The 20,226-nt window shown below is 35.8% G+C and overlaps 1 protein-coding gene across 1 annotated transcript in view; it reads right to left on the bottom strand.

Moving 5' to 3' along the window:
• The window catches only part of Adamts3 (ADAM metallopeptidase with thrombospondin type 1 motif 3), a 249,798-nt gene that overhangs the window by 115,960 nt on the left and 113,612 nt on the right, over positions 1 to 20,226 (bottom strand). The window contains exon 4 of the mRNA XM_048785770.1: positions 6,076 to 6,232. Coding sequence (XP_048641727.1) covers positions 6,076 to 6,232 — 157 coding nt within the window. The remainder of the gene's footprint in view (positions 1 to 6,075; positions 6,233 to 20,226) is intronic.

Raw genomic sequence — 20,226 nt, forward strand, 5'->3', positions numbered from 1 at the left:
AGTATGGCAATATGTAAATCAATGGATGTGTAACTGATGTGATTCTGCAATCTGTATATGGGGTAAAAATGGGAGCTCATAACCCACTTGAATCAAAGTGTGAAATATGATATATCAAGAACTATGTAATGTTTTGAACAGCCAACAATAAAAAATTAAAAAATAAAAAAAAAATAAAATAAAAAAAAAAAAAGAAAGAAAGAGAGGAAGAAATATGTGTGTGGCCCAGGGCGCTGGCCAACCGAAAAAGGAGGTAGGACCTGATGGAAAGTTGTAGTTTAGGAAAACTGGAGGGGGGAGGTGTTCCAGTCTCCCTAAGTTTGATGCCTTTAGATGGCCAAAGAAAGGACACGTTAGAGGAATGCTATCCATGAGGATATGGATGTGAGGCCAGCTCTGGAGCCACTGTACTGAGGAGAAAGGAGAAAGAGAAGGCCTCCTTACTAGTGCTTGTTCCAGCTGCACCCATACTGCCTCTCCTTTCTTATATAAAAGGTCGTAAAAAACCCAGAGAGTAAAAAAGAAAAAAAAATAGCAATCACATGTTAAAAATTGAAATGGTGAAAGAACAGGTTATTAAACCTCCAAAAATATTTGCTTTCCTTACACAACTGATTTCCACTTACTAACATGAAAGTTTAAGAATCATTGTTTCTAGAGAGAAAACCAGTACTGGCTTAAAATGTGTTTAAGCGGACACACTTGGCACAGGCAGAGGCAAAATATACTTTATAAAATGTATTCTACTAAAAATAGAGCATATTCCTCCTAAGCAAAAGCAGTTGTCACGCGTGAAACTAAATATTAAATGTATATTTTGATAGTTGATATATTTTTCTATCCACATACAGCAAATACATTTTAAAAAATTATAAAGCCTTTTCTTGGTATGAACTACTCCCTCATGAATCAATAAATTGATATAGTTGCTTCTGAATAGGCAATCATTTTATTTATGAATCAAGAGCTGGTTCAAATTACCTAAATTAGCTTTCTACCCTAACATAAATTCACTGCCTACAATTTTTCGTCACTCAGATATATCTAAAACCTTCCAATTCTCCACCTCAATGCCATATCAATAACAAAAAGTGATCCAGAGCCATGAAGTTTCACTATGATTTGTATATTTCTATATTCAATTTTTTTAGTGGGAAAATATGTCGAATTACATTTGTAACACATTAATCCTTGCCTATAGGCTTCACAATAAGGTTCTTTAACTGAGCTTATTCATATGGGGATAGAATAGGCCCAATAGGTATTTTATTTACATATGTATGTATATATACTTATATACACTCACACACACACACACACACACACACACACACATATATATATATATATATATATATATATATATAAACATATATACACACATATGTTTTAGTTGTAGATGGACACAATACCTTTTTTCATTTACTTATATTTTTATGTGGTGTAGAGATTGAACCCAGTACCTCACATATGCTAGGCAAGCACTCTACCACTGAGCTACAGTTTCAGCCCATCATAGGTATTTTAATAAAAGAAAATAAATATCCTTTAGGTTTCACATCTGAAAACCCTTTTACTATCACTCTGTTTCATGACTAATAATGTAATAATCAATCTCCACAGAGCCATCATTTTTGTCAATCATTGTTATAAATACCCAGAGACTGTGAAATATACTAAATAAATCTGAAAATAAATTCCATGCATATTATTAGGACTTCATTATGAACCCAACAGAAGTAGCCTTGACACATGACTGACCCTTAGATTAGATGATAAACTGATGCAGCTATAAATGATTTATAACTTAACACCTAACTAAAAGAACAGTTGCTATTTGACATCTTAATATTGTAGAAATATTATGTTCCATGCCTTAACTTACTAAAACATTTACTAAAATTGAGTTCTATTCTTTGATATTTTTTCATGGAGGTTTGCAAAGCCTACCAAAGGTTCTATTTGATTAGGGCACAGATCATAAGGACTTCCCAGCATGAAGGATTAGAGAACCTAGGGACATATCTGTGCACTCAGAGAAAGACTCTGCACCTAGGCCCTCCAGCATCACTAAAATAAAACACTCTTCCCATAATTATGGTTCTTCTTTCATGGTTCCATTCCCCAGCAACCAGGAGCAACTCCTAAATCATTTCTGACTTTTCCATGTTTCCCACCTGGGACAAAGACACTCCTTCACAGCACCATGACAACCATACCAGCCACGCAAGCACTTGGGTTCCTGCAGGAAAACGAAAATGCTGAAAGGAAGCCGGGAGATAAAGGCTTACTATTCCTTGTTTCCCGCTGGTAGGAAGTAATTACAAAAATTACTTTAACACAAAGCTTCTGGTGAATGAATAGTTTGTAATTTGAGGGGAGAAGCTGAAGGGCCTAGGGATTAAATAAAAAATATGAAAAGCTGAATGATGTCATGCTAGTACAGTCTCGCCTCCCCCCAAAGCAGACGGCCTAACGTGAGCTTCTTAATGACGACAATGTAAGCATTCTTGAGAGATGGTCAGCGGTATATATATTTTTTTTATTTGAGTTTTAGACAAATGATTGATTTAATAGTGGAAGTGAACTTTATGAATCTATGTTGTTACCAATTAAAATTTCAAAAATAAGAGCCAAGTAGGAAATAATTTTGTCCAAATTGAAAATGCCAAAAATGGATGTGATTTCCATAACCCTACAGCAGACATCAGAGAAGAAAGCAAGGTAAACTCTCCCACTGTGTTGAACTAGACAAGTTTATGTTTGTTGTCTAACTAAAAGATGGTGCCAGACACTGATTATGCTCATGTAATGAACCCCTGTCGGCTCTATACTGACCAGGATTTTCACTGTCCGATGTAAAAGTGCTTTAGATCTCATTTTGGAAACAGTAATTCTACAAAAGCAGAGCACTGCATCTCTGATTTTACTAGTTGACTTCAGTGTATTTCTAAACAGCTCTTCAATTTTTTTGCACAGCTCAAAAGAATACAGCTCAAAAGACTCTTAAAAGCTTTCCTTTTAAGAGTCAAGGAAAGAGAAATCTGCTATATATTGAATTGGTTGAGGTTTTTTTCTCTTGCTGAAACACATCATACTTTCTATCATCAGATTCAAAGCTGTGACTTTTATTAGAGACTCAGATGAATATTTTTAGGAGATAGGGAATGAAAATACATGTTTGCATCTGACCAAGATCAAGAGCATAGGGTTCCTGAGTGTGGTAAAAATACCAATTTTTTAAATAGCGGAGGTGAACTTTATGAATCTAGTATTAGAATTCTAGTATTACTTTTGTTTCTTAGGGCATAGTTTCCTCCTCACCTATAGTGGTAAGTAACAAATGCCTTTCATGTACCTCCAATACTTTGCCATGTGCACCTTCAGATGCTGTGACACAGTTGGGAACAAGAGCACAGAAAGTCAAGCAGAGACATTCCAAGCACCTGCAAGGCAATACCTGACACCTGCCTCCCAAACTAATCTCTACTCATCCCTACTACTGATGTACGTAAGGTATTCAAGGTCATTCATGTAAAGCCCCTGGACAGGATTACGAAAATACATTATGCATTTTTCAATTTGCTTGCTGTTCCAATAGATCGTCAAGTTTATTCTAAAATCATACCCACCTGTCAGCTTCCAACAAATCTATTTCTGTTGCTGTTTTTATATACCTTAATTCTAGAAAGAAAATTCTCAAGTACTACAGGTTAGAATTCTGCGTGATCTTTGATTACTTCTCCTCTTCCCCTGGCCCCACCCTGGAGGTCTTCTCCATCACAAAACCTTCATAATTTCAGTATTTATTTCAATCTCTGTTCAATATGGCTCCATCACTCCATCCCCTCTACTTATCCAATTCAGTTCCTAATCTGTTTTAACTTAGAACATTCACAACAAAGTAAACAACTAAATCTATGGTACTTCGTAGCAGCTTTACTGTCAAAGCAAGAAATATAGCCAGGCAATTACTATGATAACTAGCAAAATATGACAGAGTACATAGGGGCTCACTAACAAAACCCCACAGGGTAAGGAATGGCTTGCTTATAATCAATATTTCTTCTGATTACTTGCTGTCAGAAAAAAAAATATGAAGACATGGTTCTCAATGCATTTCTTTCTAGGTAAGCCTTAGCTCAAGTATCTCATTCCTCTTACTACAACTCACTGAAGACTCATATGTCTCCTAAAATAACATCTTGAAACAGAGGAATGTGAGAAATTTAGTACTTGAACTTCTGTGGGATTTGCCCTCAAGAAGTTACATTTCTAATGTATATGGTGGTTACAGTTTAAGACTCTCAAAGAAGGTAAACTGATGTTACCCATAACATAACTCAATTAAAATTTCTTAAGTAATAAAATAAAAACCATTAAGTTTGCATTAAAGTTCATCTTGGAACATTTTAAGAGAATTGAGGGACTCTATTTTGGTTCAAGATTGAAGATAACTGAGAGTTAACAAAGGAATTCCATTTATTTTGACCCATGGCCAATGAAAATTAAAAACCTTTCCAAAATGTGTTACTCTTTGGCCAACTGTTACCATAAGGCAATCCTCTTTTCATGACTGAAGAACAAAAGTCTTTAGTGTCTGCATTCTTACAAATAACCCTTACTATAAACTGAACATGTTCATGCTACTGGAACTGATATTTTTAATAATTTCCTATAATAATGTTCCAATTTTCCTTAATACCATGTGATCCTTTTAAAGTTATACATCTTGACTATAAAATTTTCCCTATTCCATTATCTAAAAATACAATAGGTATTAAAATAATGTCTTGTGATTTCCTTATTTCACAGAAAAGGTAATTTCTCCCTTTTGTAAATATCACAGCAATAAAAAGTAACAGGACTAATATTTACAGAAATAGATGCCTTCAGGAATTGATATAGAGTACATCCTGGTGGACCTGTAGTTATGACAGATGGAGCAACAGGAGGACAGCCACAGTGTCCGAACTGGTTTCACAATTATTACTCACAGTGAGCCTGTGTAGCTCATTCCAGTTCTGTTACACCAGAGTGACTTAGTTAAGCACATATTTCATAACATTACATTTAGTAACATAGTTCTCTTTCTTCAAAACAGAAATTTCTCAAAAATGTTCAGGCTGTATTCATTTTAAAGATCTTTTACTGGATAAAGGGGATAAAGATGGACATTACATACTGCTCAAGGCAACCATACAAGATCTATTCCATTAGTGCAGCCGATGAAGGGAAGCCAGTAGTATTTGAAAATCAAACTAATAACTACATAGCAAATCGCAAAAGGTAATCTGTAAGCCAAATTAATGCTCTAATTAAAATTGTCTCTATCCCTCATATGTTCTTCAAGGAAATTTCCTGAATTCAGAAAGTTGGGCAAGCAAAAGAAATATAGATTTGGTAAAAAATGTAAATTCCTAAGTTTTCTTTCTTTTCCACAAAGGAAACTTCCATAAGTAACATATAAGACAATCTTCTTAATGTTGACTTATTTTCAGATTTCATTAGGTAAAAAAAATAGAAAATTTCCATGTGCCATAGTTCACTTTATTGACTCCAGCCTATTTTGAGAAAAATTTCTACTATTCTACAGAATTCTCCTTCTAGTAGTACAAAGTTTTGCAAAACAAACTATAAAGTCAAAGAGTTTAATTACTTTCAAATGTAGCTATCACAGTAGTCTTAAAACACAGATCTCTGTTGTGCCACTATATGTCATTTAAGAGCTTATAAAAATAACACTAATAATGCATAGCTTAGATAATTCTGGAAATCATAAATATTTTCAAATTTTAACATAAGTTAGTTAAAACCGTTTTAAAATAAAACTTTAAAAAGTAATCATGAAAATATATTGGAGATATACTAATACAATGGAATAAAATAATATCCATCAAATATGCTCATGCATTTTAAAAAGAAAAGTTATATTTCATGATATATAAATTTATTTTGCCACCTTCACATTACACAAGAGTACATGACAATTATATTCTCTAGACTGATGATGGGAGGGTCATTTTCATTGTATCTTAAAATGTTTAATTATAAAGTATAGTCAGAGATGCCTACCTCTGTAATGGAAGTCTTTGGACATGTCTATGGGCGCCCGCTCTACTGCTGATCTCTTGTAGACAACATGAATCCTTCCTTTTTCTTCTTCCATCTGCTTACCTCTTTCCAAAGGCTCAATGAAATATTCTTCATTCTCACTTTTTATCATTCCAGCCTAGAGAAAACATAAAATGTTAATTTAAAAAAAATAAGTATCTATCATTTTCGGCTCACAATTATATCTTTTTAAATGGCAAGAATATAATTTGAGAAAACTATATTTTTTTCTTTCCACATTTGGCTATAAATTTAAAATTTTAACCTATTAAGTATCAGTAATTCACATAAGGTATAAATTCAAATATGACACAAATGAAAAAAATTCATACAAGGTAGAATACAAAATTTACATAAGAATAAGAAAAATCATTCTATGTATCTATTTCCTCAGACTGCAAAAGAAATATATTTATGTATTCTACATATTATTTTATTCACAAAAGAAATCTTATGGAATTTCATCTCATCTCTAATTTCCCATAATAACCTATCATGGAGCTGCTGTCCATGCATGTTAAGGATGTTTGTTAATTCACATTTATACTACCTTAATCCATCTTCATGATTACATACACACACACACACACACACACACACACACACACACCCCATATTACATTTTTCCTCTTCGGCCACATTTTTTCACACTGAAAAACCTATCCGTCTCTCCCATTCCTTCCATCTCTTGATTGGTTGTATTTTCCCAACCCTACTTCATCTTTTTAATTAGTCAGAAATCAACAAAACTATATCCAGTGCTATAGTTGAAAACAGATGATTTTGTGTAAAAGGTATTCTTCCTGAAATATCAAAAACCACATTAAAGTCAAGAAGTTGCAGCCAATACTTACACTTTAAAAGTCATTCATTAACTTGTAGTGTTAATTTAAAAATCAACACATTTACTTGAAAACAAAGCTAAGGAAGCAATGTGTTACTATGTAAATTGGAATTTACTTTGAATAGATATATCAGATTTTAAGTCGTAGGATTTTTTTCCTAAGGCTCCTAATTTATTCTGTGTTTTCACATATGAGGCCAGAGACTCTTGTGGAACATAGGCAAGGGAAGCGTTACTCACCACTTCTAACTATTGTACTAATATCTCTGTCATTATAGTGTCAACACAGAAATGAAAGGTAACCATCCTTATCAAAGAGTAAATATTTCCAGCAAAAAATTAAAAAGACTGAGCCTATATCTTTTCTTTTGCATACAAATCTATCCCCTCCTTGCTATTCTCACTTCTACCACCATCTGTGCTCTGCTCCTGCTCCTCCTGTGTTCATCTCACAGGGACATTTTTGGAAGTTATGGCTTCTCCATATGCCACTTCTATACCTGCCTTGATGCATTATTACATATAAAGAGAAAACATAGCTGAGGCTCTCCACCATATTGGTGCTACCCTCTGAACCACTACTGGACTCCATTTAAAAAACCGACTGAGTTAGTGGCATTCAAAAATAATGCTGGTCTTCCAAAGGCACGTTCCAATATTTGTGGGGTCTTTTTTCTCATTTGTTTAATTTCTTTTTACCTACAACTGCCCTGTAAAATGCAGTGCTTTTCACTTGTGACATGATTAATTCTTCCCTGTTGGGTGTTGTTCCTACTGTCAAGGGACTCGTTTCCCCTGTAAATACAATTTCCACCATTTCTCTCATGCTTTACAAGTTCTATTTTAATCTCTTCATCATTATGGGCATAATTTTATGGCTCTTATTAACAGCAATTTCAATTCTCATAGTTTTTGCCCTTCAGTATGAATGGGTCAATAATGTCCAAAAAACACACCCATACTAAACACAAAGACAGTAAACATAGAACAAGTTAATAAAACGCTAAAATGTTCGGTTTCTGTTTTAGCAGGAAGAATTAATTGGCTTTTATCTTAAAGATTATAAATCTACTGATATACATAATTGAATTTTTTAAGTTGATGTGCATCAAAATGTTATGGTTTAGATATGAGGAGTTCCCCAAAAGCTCACGTATGAGACAATGTAGGAGTGTTTGTATATTTGTAGGTGAAATGGTTAGATTATGAGAGCTATAACCCAATCAGTGGATTAACCCACTGATATGGATTAAGTAAGTAGTAATTTAGGCATGTGGGGTTTGGCTGAAGGTGGCAAGTCACTGGGGACATGCCTTTGGGGTTTGGACTTTGTCCCTAGTGAGCAGAGCTCTCTCTGCTTCCTAGTTGCTGTGTCCTGAGCTGATTTTGTCCACCATGCCCTTTCACCATGATGTTCTGCTTTTCCTTGGACCCAGAGCAATGGAGTCAGCCAACCATAGACTCAACCTCTGAAACCATGAGCGAAAAGAAACCTTCCTCCTTTAAGTTGTTCTTATCAGGTCTTTTGGTCACAGCAACACAAAGCTGACTAAAATAATCTGCATGGGAATTTCATTATTCATCATTATTCTAATCCTTTCTTGGCCCCAAATCCACTCAGTTGCTGTGTTTTGCAGTCTTCTACATTCTTCTCCCACCCTTCTTTTCCACTAATGCTTTCTTAGTTACATGCTCATCATTGTCATTTGAGTTAACAAACTCACTACTTTGAGACTTTTTGTAGTTTCTATCAATTTTCCCAGATGAGTTCCTGACTCTGGGTAGAAATAGTGCCACTGAAACAGCAGCTTTGAGCAATGCACAACCTCCTTAAAGTAGTGAGCCCGTGTGCCTTCTGAAAACACTTCTCCATACCTTCTACGCAAAAGCTCGACTCTCAGGCCCCATGATGTTACATTCCCCCCTAGATCACAGGTAAAACAAAATCTAATAAAATCAAACACCTCCCTAAGAAAGCAAAATACATTTAAGTCAGGTTGAGGCAGTATCAGTGGTAAGGCAAGAGACAGGTGCTATGATTTAGATAGGGTCTGAGTATGTTTTCCAGAGGCTCATATGCTGGAAGCTTGGTTCCCAATACTACAGCATTTAGCAGTCGTGGGTCTTTAAGAGGCAAAGTCTACTGGAAGTGGAATGGGACCGGGGGTTAATGTAGTTTTCAGAGAATCAAGTTGTTCTTAAGAAAGCAGATTGTTTTCTTAATGTGAAGTACCCCATGTGCTTGGCCCTCTCTGATCTCAGTAATTTCCCTTTTTTTTCTGCTTCTCTACCATGCTATGAACCAGGCACATTAGAATCATGCCAGAGCTAAATAAATCTCTTTCCTTTATAAAGTACCCAATGTCAGGTATTTTGCTATAGCAAAACAACACAAACTAAGACATTTAGCACATGTCCTCCAATAACTCAATTGGTAAGAAATCTGAGAGTCAGTACTTATTCATTACTGTAAGCAAAGCTTAATGAAAAAAGTATTGCACTAGACATCACAGAAAATAAGAAATACAAGATATAGCTCATCTGCCCTCCAGTTGATTAAATCTAGTATAATAAAATACATGCCTGAAGGTATTCAATGGGGTATGCTATGGAAAGTTCAGAAAGTGAGTGATACTGATACTAGAGTTGAGAATTAAATGCAGTAAGATTTTCCCCCTTTCATAATCTCACTACACAGAGCAGAATATCAGTAAGACATAATGATGTTTTATCCACAATTATATAGTATCTATTTCAACCAAAATTTCCATGGAACACATCGAAATAAACTTTAACATCGGCAACTGCTATTGTTGACAAGTCTCAGTCTTCACCAAGATTGACCTTTCAAATATTATATCAATCTGGACTAACCAGGATGTGATTAACAAATGGGCTGAGCACATCAGGCTCAAAACATCAGGGCTTCTTCTTTCATGCTCAAATGAAGACTCAGGATCCGGTCAGCTGGGCTGGATCCTGCTCCACTTAGATGTGAGGGTCCACTCTGACAGTGGTTCTGCCATTTCCATTTGGGTCCAAAGTCTGCCCATTCAGCAGGAAAAAGGAGGAAGCCCATGGGAGACTTTTACGAGCCAGTCCTAGTCATGATATTTACAAGTTCTGTACTCCCTGGGTAGGATACACTTACGTGGATCACAGCCAACTGTGAAGAGGGCCAGGAAATGTAATCTGGCTGTATGCCCAGGGAGAAGAGGCAAACACATTTTGATGAACAGATGGAAGTCTCAACCTCAAATAAGCTCATGTCATTCTCTTGCTTAAAACACTTCAATTGCTTCCCATTGCCCTTAAAACCACAATCATTACCACAGCCTTCTAGGTCCCACATTATGTGGCCCTGCCCACCAGCCTTGAGAAGCGTACTCTGGCTGCACTCCTGTGGCCCCAGATGTAGAACCCCACTGCAGTTCTGTTTTGCCTTTGATAGTCTCAGGTGTCTTGTAGCCCCAAACCTTTGCAGTGCTATTTATTCTGCTTAGAGGACCCATTCCCACCATGCCACACTTTCCTAATAATTATTCTTCTCAGCCTCTCAGTACTTTCAGCTCCTGAGATGAACATGTTCATCTTAATCAGTCTTTGAATCCTTAAGCAGAAGCCCAATTGCTGGAACAAAATTTGTATTCAATAAATTCTTGATGGATAAACTACATGAATGAATGGTATAAATGAGAGGCTGAAAAATTTTTAGAGACTTAACAATAGTTTTCCAAATTTGGGAGGCTCACTATGCTGGTGACATGAGGTAAGAGAGTTCAGCTGGAGCTGACATCTAAAGTTCATGGCACACCTGAGGACAGTGAGTGAGAGTATCGGGGCACTCCAGGAACAAGGATGTGAGGAGCCATAGCCTTAAGTGCTAATATTAACAGGTAGAAATGGAGAATCCAGGAAAAATAAAAAATATGATCACACAGCCTAGAAAAAGGGTCTGTGTTCAGTTTTCTGATAATTAAGTACCAGATGGAAGACGAGACAACAAGAGGCCAAAATAACAGTCCAGGTGACAGAAGTGGCAATGGGAAGAGAAAGGGGGAAAGAGAAAGAAGGGACAAATTTTAGTGTGATTTCAGGAAATAAAAAGGTGCCTTTCAAAGCATAAACTCCTTTACTCAGGACCCTTCGACATCCACCCTTCTCACTCAGTTTGGGAATCAGAATTCCTTCAAGTTCCTTTGAGGATATCTGCCCTCCACCTTCAGGTCTCCCTCTCCTCTCACTCTGCCCTTGCCAGCTCCTGTCCAGCCACAAGGGCTCCTTGCAGATCCTTGGGTGCCCAGACATGTCCCTCCTCTCTTCAAGGCCTTTACACTGGCTCTTTACTTAGAACTCTCTTCCTGGGACTATACATGCCTAACTCATACAACCTCTTCTAAGTCCTTGGTTATGTTTAACTTATCAAAAAAAGCACACCTTACTACCCACCTGCTTCCCCAGCTCAGTATACCAGGTTTTTCCCTCTTCTACTGTTTCCACCCATGTAGTCCTTCTAAACTTCCAGACAGCATAACAACTTATCAAGTTCACTGTTCACTGAGCATCGGTCCCCTACCCCCTGCCCTTCTAGTCTGGAATTACTTTTGGTCCATTTTGTTCACTTTGTATCCCAAATGTCTAAAACAGTACCTGGCACACAAACCATATCCTCAATGAATAAGTTCTAAATGAACAAAGAAAAAATGAGGAAGGAAAAGACAAAGGTGCAATCCAAGATCTCTCCTAAATTTTGAAGTTGGGTGACTAGGAAATAATGCTTTTCTTTATGGAAAGTGAAAAAGCGAAAGGGAAAGCAGGACGGCAGGAAGAAGTGGTTAAGCCATTTGGTTTTAACCATGTTCATCTGAAGTAGTGTTGCAATGTTCCAACAATCAGTGGAGAAATGCAAGAATGTGATTCATAAAAATGCCCATAACCACAAATTCACTGAATTTGAAAAGTATCTTCTCAGAAGCAATAACTAAAGTTGTTAAAAGAAATGAACTTTTCTGTTTTCATGCATTGTCAAATTACATTAATTTAAAATTAAGGAAAAGAAATGAAGAATAACAGTTCATAAAGAGATTTGTGGGAAGGCCAATAGAAAACCTTAGAAAATGCCCACATATCCTTAGGAAATTACCACATAGAAAATTCCTAAAATCTCAGCTTTGAACAACAACCTACAAGGCCTCAAATGGCTTGGCCCTGTCCACTTTTCTGGCTTATGCTAACTCTCTACCTTGCTTCTTTATGCTTCACCCCATGGGGCCTAGAATCACTGAACTACCCCAACTGACGTGCTTAGCTTCCCCTTCATTCTGTCTTTGTTGCTTTAAGACATTAACTAAATGACTGTCATCTTTTGGAACACTAAGCTCCATGTGGACATGGGCTTTGTCATATTCACTATTGTGACATTCCAGGTTGTAGAACAGTATCTGGCTGTAGATAGGTGCCTGCTAGTTGAGAGGGATGGGGAAAAATATATAAGACATGGACAAGTGGAATAAAAAGAAACAGGGAGAGAGAGGAGAAGGACCTACAAGAGTGTCAGGGTACCTAAGCAGCATAGGGTTTTACCAAAGTAAAGTAAATGCAGTAAAGAAGATGCAAAGTATGAAGACTGTGAAGAAACTAGATAAAAGTGATTAATCAGGGTAGTGGAGGCTAAAAGGATATTACAGAGTTATAGAAATAGCAGGTGGTAAATTCACACCTTTGTGATCCTAGAATATATTCTTAGCCATTAAAAGTAGATGCTTCTGTAGCTCTTCCCACCACACTGGGAAGATTTTTCTCCCTCAGTAGTTACCAAAACTGGAAGGACTATTTAAAAAGTACCTGTTTCTTCAGACAAGACTGACCCATGCATATTTAATAGGGGAAACTCTTCAGTACTAACACTAAAGGTTCTTTTATCCACTAAGGTATTCATGTAGGTCATCACCCACTCAACAAATGTTTTTGGAAGTTCTAAGACCATGCATTGTCACACCCTAATATTAAATAACTCACACTCTGTCCTCCGGTCCCCCTGGTTTTATTTCAAAGGATATATTTATTATATAAACAATGGAGTTACTTACAGGAATAAAACCCAATGTGTATAAAATTTAAAAAGGCAGGATCGTGGCATTCTAAGTACTAACATTATAAATAGTGCTGCCAGAAACTTTTAAATTATAACTTAAATTATAACTTGGAAGTTTTAGAAATTTCACACATAAGATTACATATGCTCCTAAGGGATTCTATTTAAACATACACAATCATTTTTAATTGATCGTTAATGTCACTTATGTATGATATCAAGTTGTAATATTTTATAAATTGGCCTTTATAACACAAAACCTTCCACACTTACCATTCTTATTCCATGCAACAATATGGGAAATACATATATATTTCCCTTATTATTTTCCAAACTCCAACACTGATTTTATTTTATTTTGGGGGGTATGGGGGTGGGACCAGGGATATAACCCAAAGGTGCTTTACCACTGAACTATATCCCCACTCACCCCCTCTTTAATTTTTTCTTTAATTTTGAGATAGGGTTTCACTAAGTTGCTTAGGGTCTCTGTAAGTTGCTGAGGCTGGCCTAGAACTTATCCTCCTGCCTCAGCCTCCCAAGTCGTTGGGATTAAAGGTCTGCACCACCGTGCCCAGTCTCAACATTGATTTATTAAAGAAGATGCTTGTTATTCAAACCAGGATTAAGCACATTTTTTAAAGATCTGATTTAAATTCTTCATATAGATTCCTAGTCAGCATTTTGGAGGGGATNGGAAAGTAGAGTAAGTAGTACTGATTTGAAGCTGTATTTATAAGCCAAAAACTCCATTTTTCTATTGAAAGCATTCAGATAGAGTTTAGGAAAATTCAGAGTAGTTAAAATATCTCCTAAGCCATTCCACTTCCTTTATGCCAAAACCAGAAGTACTTTTTATATCTTTTGAAATCCCGGCATTTTATCTTTCTTTATACTACTTAACACTGTCAACCTCACATTATAATTATACATGTTAACAGTGCCTAGAAATTAAGAAATATTGAATAAGATGGCATCTGAACCCAAATATAAATCTGATTTGAAAACAGGTTTTTACTTGGGTTTGGCCAGCATTTCACTCAAGATTCTGTCCATGCTTCTGGATGTTTTCTTTACTCAGTAGCACCACCTAACATAATCCCTTGCAAGTAGATAACACTAAATGTACATCTGAAGAATCCCCTCCATAAAGGGAGTGAACACACTCTTCAGGCAGGCATATATTATGGATGGAATACGAAACTTAAAAAAAAAAACAAAAAACTGCTGCATGGTGGTGGGTGGTACACATCTGTGATCCAGCTACTCAGGTGGCTGAGGTGGGAGGGTCACAAGTTTGAGGTCAGACTGGGCAACTGAGCAAGACACTGTCTCTAAAAAGCAAGGGAGCATGTAGTTCATTGGTAGAGCACTTGCTTAGCATGAACAAGACCCTAGTGACACTGGACATCCCTATTTCAGTCCCTTAATTAGACAGTATAAACTTCAGTCCTCAGCTGCCTGAGTCTTATCAAAATATAGGTTGCAAGAAATAAAATTTTAGGAAGATTTCCTGAAGGCTTCTGGGTATTCCATAGATCTAGACTAATTCCTCTAGGTCTTTCTAATCTTCACTACCAGGCAGATTTCCATTTAAAGACCGGCCACAGCTATTTGAGAACCTTAGAGGATTGTTTTTACTCAATGAAACTGAAGTGTTGAAACACTGACTTATAAATAGGAGAGATTATACAAGAAGAGCCCTGGGAATCTTGTCACTGTAGTGACACTGTTGTTGAGATCTCTTTAACACCACACTGTTTCTTTGTGAGAATTCAGGAAAAAAAAAAAAAGAAGAAGAAGAAAAGAAAAAAAAAATCTCATACATTTTAGTAACAGAAACAATTTCACTTCTCCCAAAAAGCAGTTCATTTCAGTCACAAGCACTGTATATTATATAATTAATCAGTATCTGTGAGAAAACTGAGTCAAATCTGGACCCTTCCCTGAGGACAAGCTCATACCATGAATCCTCAGGAATTAACTTTCTCTTAGCTCTTATTTTTCTTTTTCTTATTTCCTCTTCTTGAAGTCTTATTCTATTTTTCCATTTCTTATTATTATGTGAATGCATATAAACTGCCACGTATTCTTTGTCATATTAAAAGGATGAACAGTTGTTGGATGAACTATATGTCCTCTACTTCAAGCTAAAACTTAAAAAAAATTATAGTTTAATCTGAAATAAGAAAGCATAATTTTCTGAAAATTTGCAAATTATAGAATGAAACTATTAATAATGTTTATCTTTATCCAATATTGCACAAATACTGGAATTCATTATTATTCTAGGCAACATGTGACAGTTCATAAGCCTAAGTATTGCTTTTCTTTAATTTCTTAGTGATTCATAATGTACAATGTATACACAAATGTAAAATATATAAAATGTATTTTATTTTGAATGTTCAATCTATGTCACTAGGGAGTCATCTACATCAATAAATACACATACGCAAGCTGATTCATTTCATTAATCATTAAAAAAGACAAAAATGAACCAAAGCAGCATTTTTCCTGTTATTGCTTCAAAAAACATAAAGCAAACCAAACAAGAATATCAAACAAGTCTCATATTCTACTTTTTTCTACTTCAATTCCTCCTAAAAACAAAGTTAATTGGCTGGAAAAAAAGAATCAGCCCTTTCATTATATTTATATTGTTGTTGTAATATATTACCACAAGTGTAAGTATTTAAAACAATACAAATGAATTATCTTCAAGTTCTTCAGATCAAGTCTGACAAATGTCAAGGGTTAGCAGAGGCGATTTTCAGAAGCCTTTAGTGGGATGGTCCTACTTCCTTCCCACTGTATTTCTCACACAGGCCAGTCCCCCAAGTTATCACTGCCATTTACAATTCTAATGAAACTGAAAACCGACCAAGCTGAAGATTGCAAGAACTTCTCACTTGAGATAAGAGAGTAGAGTCCAAGAAATTCTACCATGTTCTCCGCTTCAGTGTGAAGCACTCTTTCCAAGCCTCTGCTGCTGCTGACATAGACAACTGTGGAAATTGCCTTTTTACTGAACTGATTATGGTGGAGGCTAAGTCCACTTCTCTGTCCCTTGGCAAATGAGACCATGAGAAATAGAGCTAAGGCACGGGCATGAATTGGCCAGCGCTCTTTTACAATACCTTAAGAGACACAGTGAATGAGTTAAGAAAATCAATCTGAAGCTTAAAGCTGGATGATACAGTAAGAGATGGAAAAACAGGGAATAAAGAAGAAAAAAGAAGAAAAGTTGATCCCACCAAAGTCTATGCTCAAAATTCAGATGGTCAGCAAAAATGAAAGAACACAAATGAGAGGCAGAGATGGGTGAGCTCATGAGGATGTCTTCTCTCCTTTACTGCAAGTAAAAATCCACCCCAATATGTTATATACCTAGTATATTTTGCCTCAATAGTCAAAATAAGTTTATTCCAAAAATTCTATACAGAAAGGTAAAATAGCAAAAAATGCTAAGGTATAGAAAATGGAATTGATCTTTTTCTTTTGTGGAAAGAAATAAAAAGTTGAAAAACTGAAACTATGCAACATTTTTAAGTACCCTTTGTCATTTAAAAGTCAGTTTGTGGGGCTGGGGATGTGGCTCAAGCGGTAGCATGCTCGCCTGGCATGCGTGCGGCCTGGGTTCAATCCTCAGCACCACATACAAAGATGTGTGTCTGCCAAAAACTAAAAATAATCAATATTAAAAAATTCTCTCTCTCTCTTTAAAAAAAAAGAAATAAAAATATAAATAAATAAATAAAAGTCAGTTTGTTAACTGAACACCTAAAACAAATTATGGATACTATGGCCCACCCAAACTTACTGTGATTATACAATTACAGAGGGAAATGAAGGGGACATAAGAAGTGAAGAAAAGGAGGAAACGTGTGAAGGGAATTGAATTTGGAGAAGGGGGGAAAGAGGTTTTATACTAATTTTCAGAAAGTATTAAAAATCTCTAGTAAATCCTTTTCTTATTTAACATTTATGAAATTAATGATATCTGAAATATTTTATTCATTTTATAAAAACCTTGGCTCATTTACATAAAGAGAATAAATAATCCCCTAGCATATCTGTTGAATTTTTCATGATAAGGCATTTACCTAAGAATTTTACTGAGTCATGAGGTTTATAAGAAAAATCTCCAAAATTAGACTTAAACTAGATAAAGCCCAGATAGGATCACAGATGCAAACATTAATTTGATTAATATAATCAATAGATCTCTTTATGATTAAATGTTGCATACACTTCCTTTATGATCTTGCCATTAACATACCTAACTGCCAGATTTAACGATAAGATGAACCTGCCAAGTCTTTGTAAAGGAGGGACACTGGCTTGGTTGACACAGGATCTGATTTCTTATTACAGCTTTGCTACTAAGTAGTATGACTTCTACAGTTATTTCATCTCAAAAATTATGAGACTTTGACTCAGGTACTCTCTAAGATGTCTTCCAATTCAATTATTCTTTTATTGAAATTACATTCTAATATTAGAGCTCCTAGGAAAGATGAATTTGAAAATCTTCACCCCTGCCAATCTCCCAAGACCTACTTATTACCACAATAACCTGAAATATTATTATGAAACTAATATAAATTAACTCCTAAAGAAAGTAGGTAGCAAACTTTAGCATGTCATAGAATTTAGGTCCCAACCTCAGAGAGTTTTCCATGTTCCAAACTCCAGAGAGTCTGATTCAGAAGTGTATGGGCGTTAGAAATCTGCAATTGAACCAGCACTGCTGGTACTTCAAACAGAAGTTGTTGGGGAATTACAGTTTGAGAAAAAGGGCTTTAAAATAATGTGCCAATCAAAGTTTTCTATATTTATTCCCATACTCAAAGTTTTCTATATTTATTTCCTTACTCTGAAAGAAATTTTAAGATGACTAAATCAAAAGGAAACATGAATAAACGGAATCTATGAATTAAAGTCAAGATAATTATTAAAATACGTAATAGTCATCGAGTCAGATATAATAAATACTACATACATTTCTCAGGTTTTTTATGAGTTTCCAGAATGACTCAAGGTATCTTAAATTTAACAGCTATATTAAAAATATCATATTTTTTCATTCAGTAGAAAATAAATATCTGCCAACTACTAGCTGTTATACAAAGCTTCACAAATTCCAACAATGAAAGAAATGTTTAAGGAAAATATAAAACTCCAAAGGGCTTAACTTTATTATCTTACAAATTATTCAAACTAACATTATTATACATACCAAAGTACATGGCTGTCCCAATCCTTCCTCAGGGATATTAGTGATCTGATCAATAATTATTAAACCTGAGACTGCCATATTCATTTTGAGGATACATATTAAAAATATAGTCACTATTCCTAAAAGATAAGCCAGATTACAGTCAACATTAACAGAGTTAAAATAGTAATGGCAGATAGAAAATATGGAAATTCTGTTTGTACATAGGAGTTCATTCCTGACAAGCTCCACTCTCCCTTAAGCTGGTTTGCCCTCTCCTGCTGATGGCTAAGGAAGGCCCACATTAGGGTGCCTGTCCACAGAGAAGTGTTGCTCAAGCTTTAAAATGCAAATGAAAGACCTGGAGATCTTGTCACAATGCAGATTTCTCATTCAGTGGTCAGAGATTCAATATTTCTAATAAATTCCCAGATAGTGCAATGCTTCTGGTCATAGGACAACAACGAATAAACCTCAGGGCATTTCGAACTCTTTGAGCTAAACAGAGGAAATACCATGAATTAGACATAGGTCCCCGTGGCAGATTATAATTTCCAGAGATGACCATAACACAATTACTCCCCACCTCACATGGTTTTTCAGACCTTGGGGCTCCATCACCAAGAGATAAGTAAGAGTTTAGATGCCCACCCAGGAAACTGAATCCAGGCCAGCTTCCTGGCTGGTTTGGAAACAAAAGACATGGTGGAAGTATTACTTCTGAGCCTCAATGAGAGGACACCTTGCAGCTTCGGCCTCCCTCTTGTCAATCAATGTTTCCAAATGTTTCTCTAGGAACCCAGCTGCCAAACTGTGAGAATCCCAAGCCATAAGGTCACTCTCATAATAGTCCAAGCTTCAGGATCAGTTTAGCCCAGGCACCAGAAATACGAATGAAGAAACCTCCAGAGGGTTCAAGGCTCAGCCACTCCAATCACTCAGCCTCTTAAACAATTCTCAAATGACACAGACATTCTGTAGCAAAGACAAGTCATCCACAGGTAGCCTTTCCGAATTCCTAACACACAAAATCCATATGCACAGTAAAACAGCTATTGTTTGAGGTGATTTGTTACACATCAATAAAACCTGGAGGAATGAAGTTAGAGTTAAGGTAGAGAAAGTACATCCAAACAATAATAGCAAAAACTAATCCTATGTATGATTTTAACAGTTCCAAGTTGTAGAGCGAAGAGAAGGAATGTTTGGTAATAGAGACAACTCATCCAAGACTGTTGTAAGAACTCAAGGGAAAATTAATGCTGGAATAGAAGGTAAATCCTGACATGAGGCAAGATGTTATAACAGAAATAAATGGGAACCATTGCAAAGGAACTTCACAGACACCAGTAACAAAAAATAGTAACCACGCAGAAAGAAATTGGAGGATGGAACGTGGACTGTTAAATCATGACTTTAGGGTAGCTTTTTTTCCATCAGTGAGATTTATTTTATTAGACTAATTAAAACACCCCAAAAGTAAAAGACAAATCAAATCAAACTAGAGATGGGAAAGAAAATGTTGTAAGGAGAGAGACAAGCAAAGACACAGAACCCCCATGGGGCATGAACAGGATTGGGAAGCAAGAATTATAACACCATGGTTAACAGCGTCTTGGGATCCACTGACACTTCCACTGGAGAAATATTTCTGAATCCCTACTATGTGTCATTTATTGTTCCAGAAACTACTATATAGGGAGGAACATGATAGTTGCTGCCCCATTAAGTGTGAATATAGCAAGGGTAATAAAGAAGTAAACATGTATATGAATGTTATACTTTGATACAGTGATAAATATGATGAAGAAAACAAAGCAGAGTAAAGGGATATCTGGGAGAGGGAAATGGGCAGAGGAGATACATAAGATCTGTGTACTCCAATTTAACCAAGACAGAGCCTATGAAAAAAAAAAAATATATATATATATATATATATATATATATATATAA

This window comes from Marmota marmota, unplaced genomic scaffold (assembly GCF_001458135.2).
Source record: "Marmota marmota marmota unplaced genomic scaffold, marMar, whole genome shotgun sequence".
Classification (NCBI taxonomy): domain Eukaryota; kingdom Metazoa; phylum Chordata; class Mammalia; order Rodentia; family Sciuridae; genus Marmota; species Marmota marmota.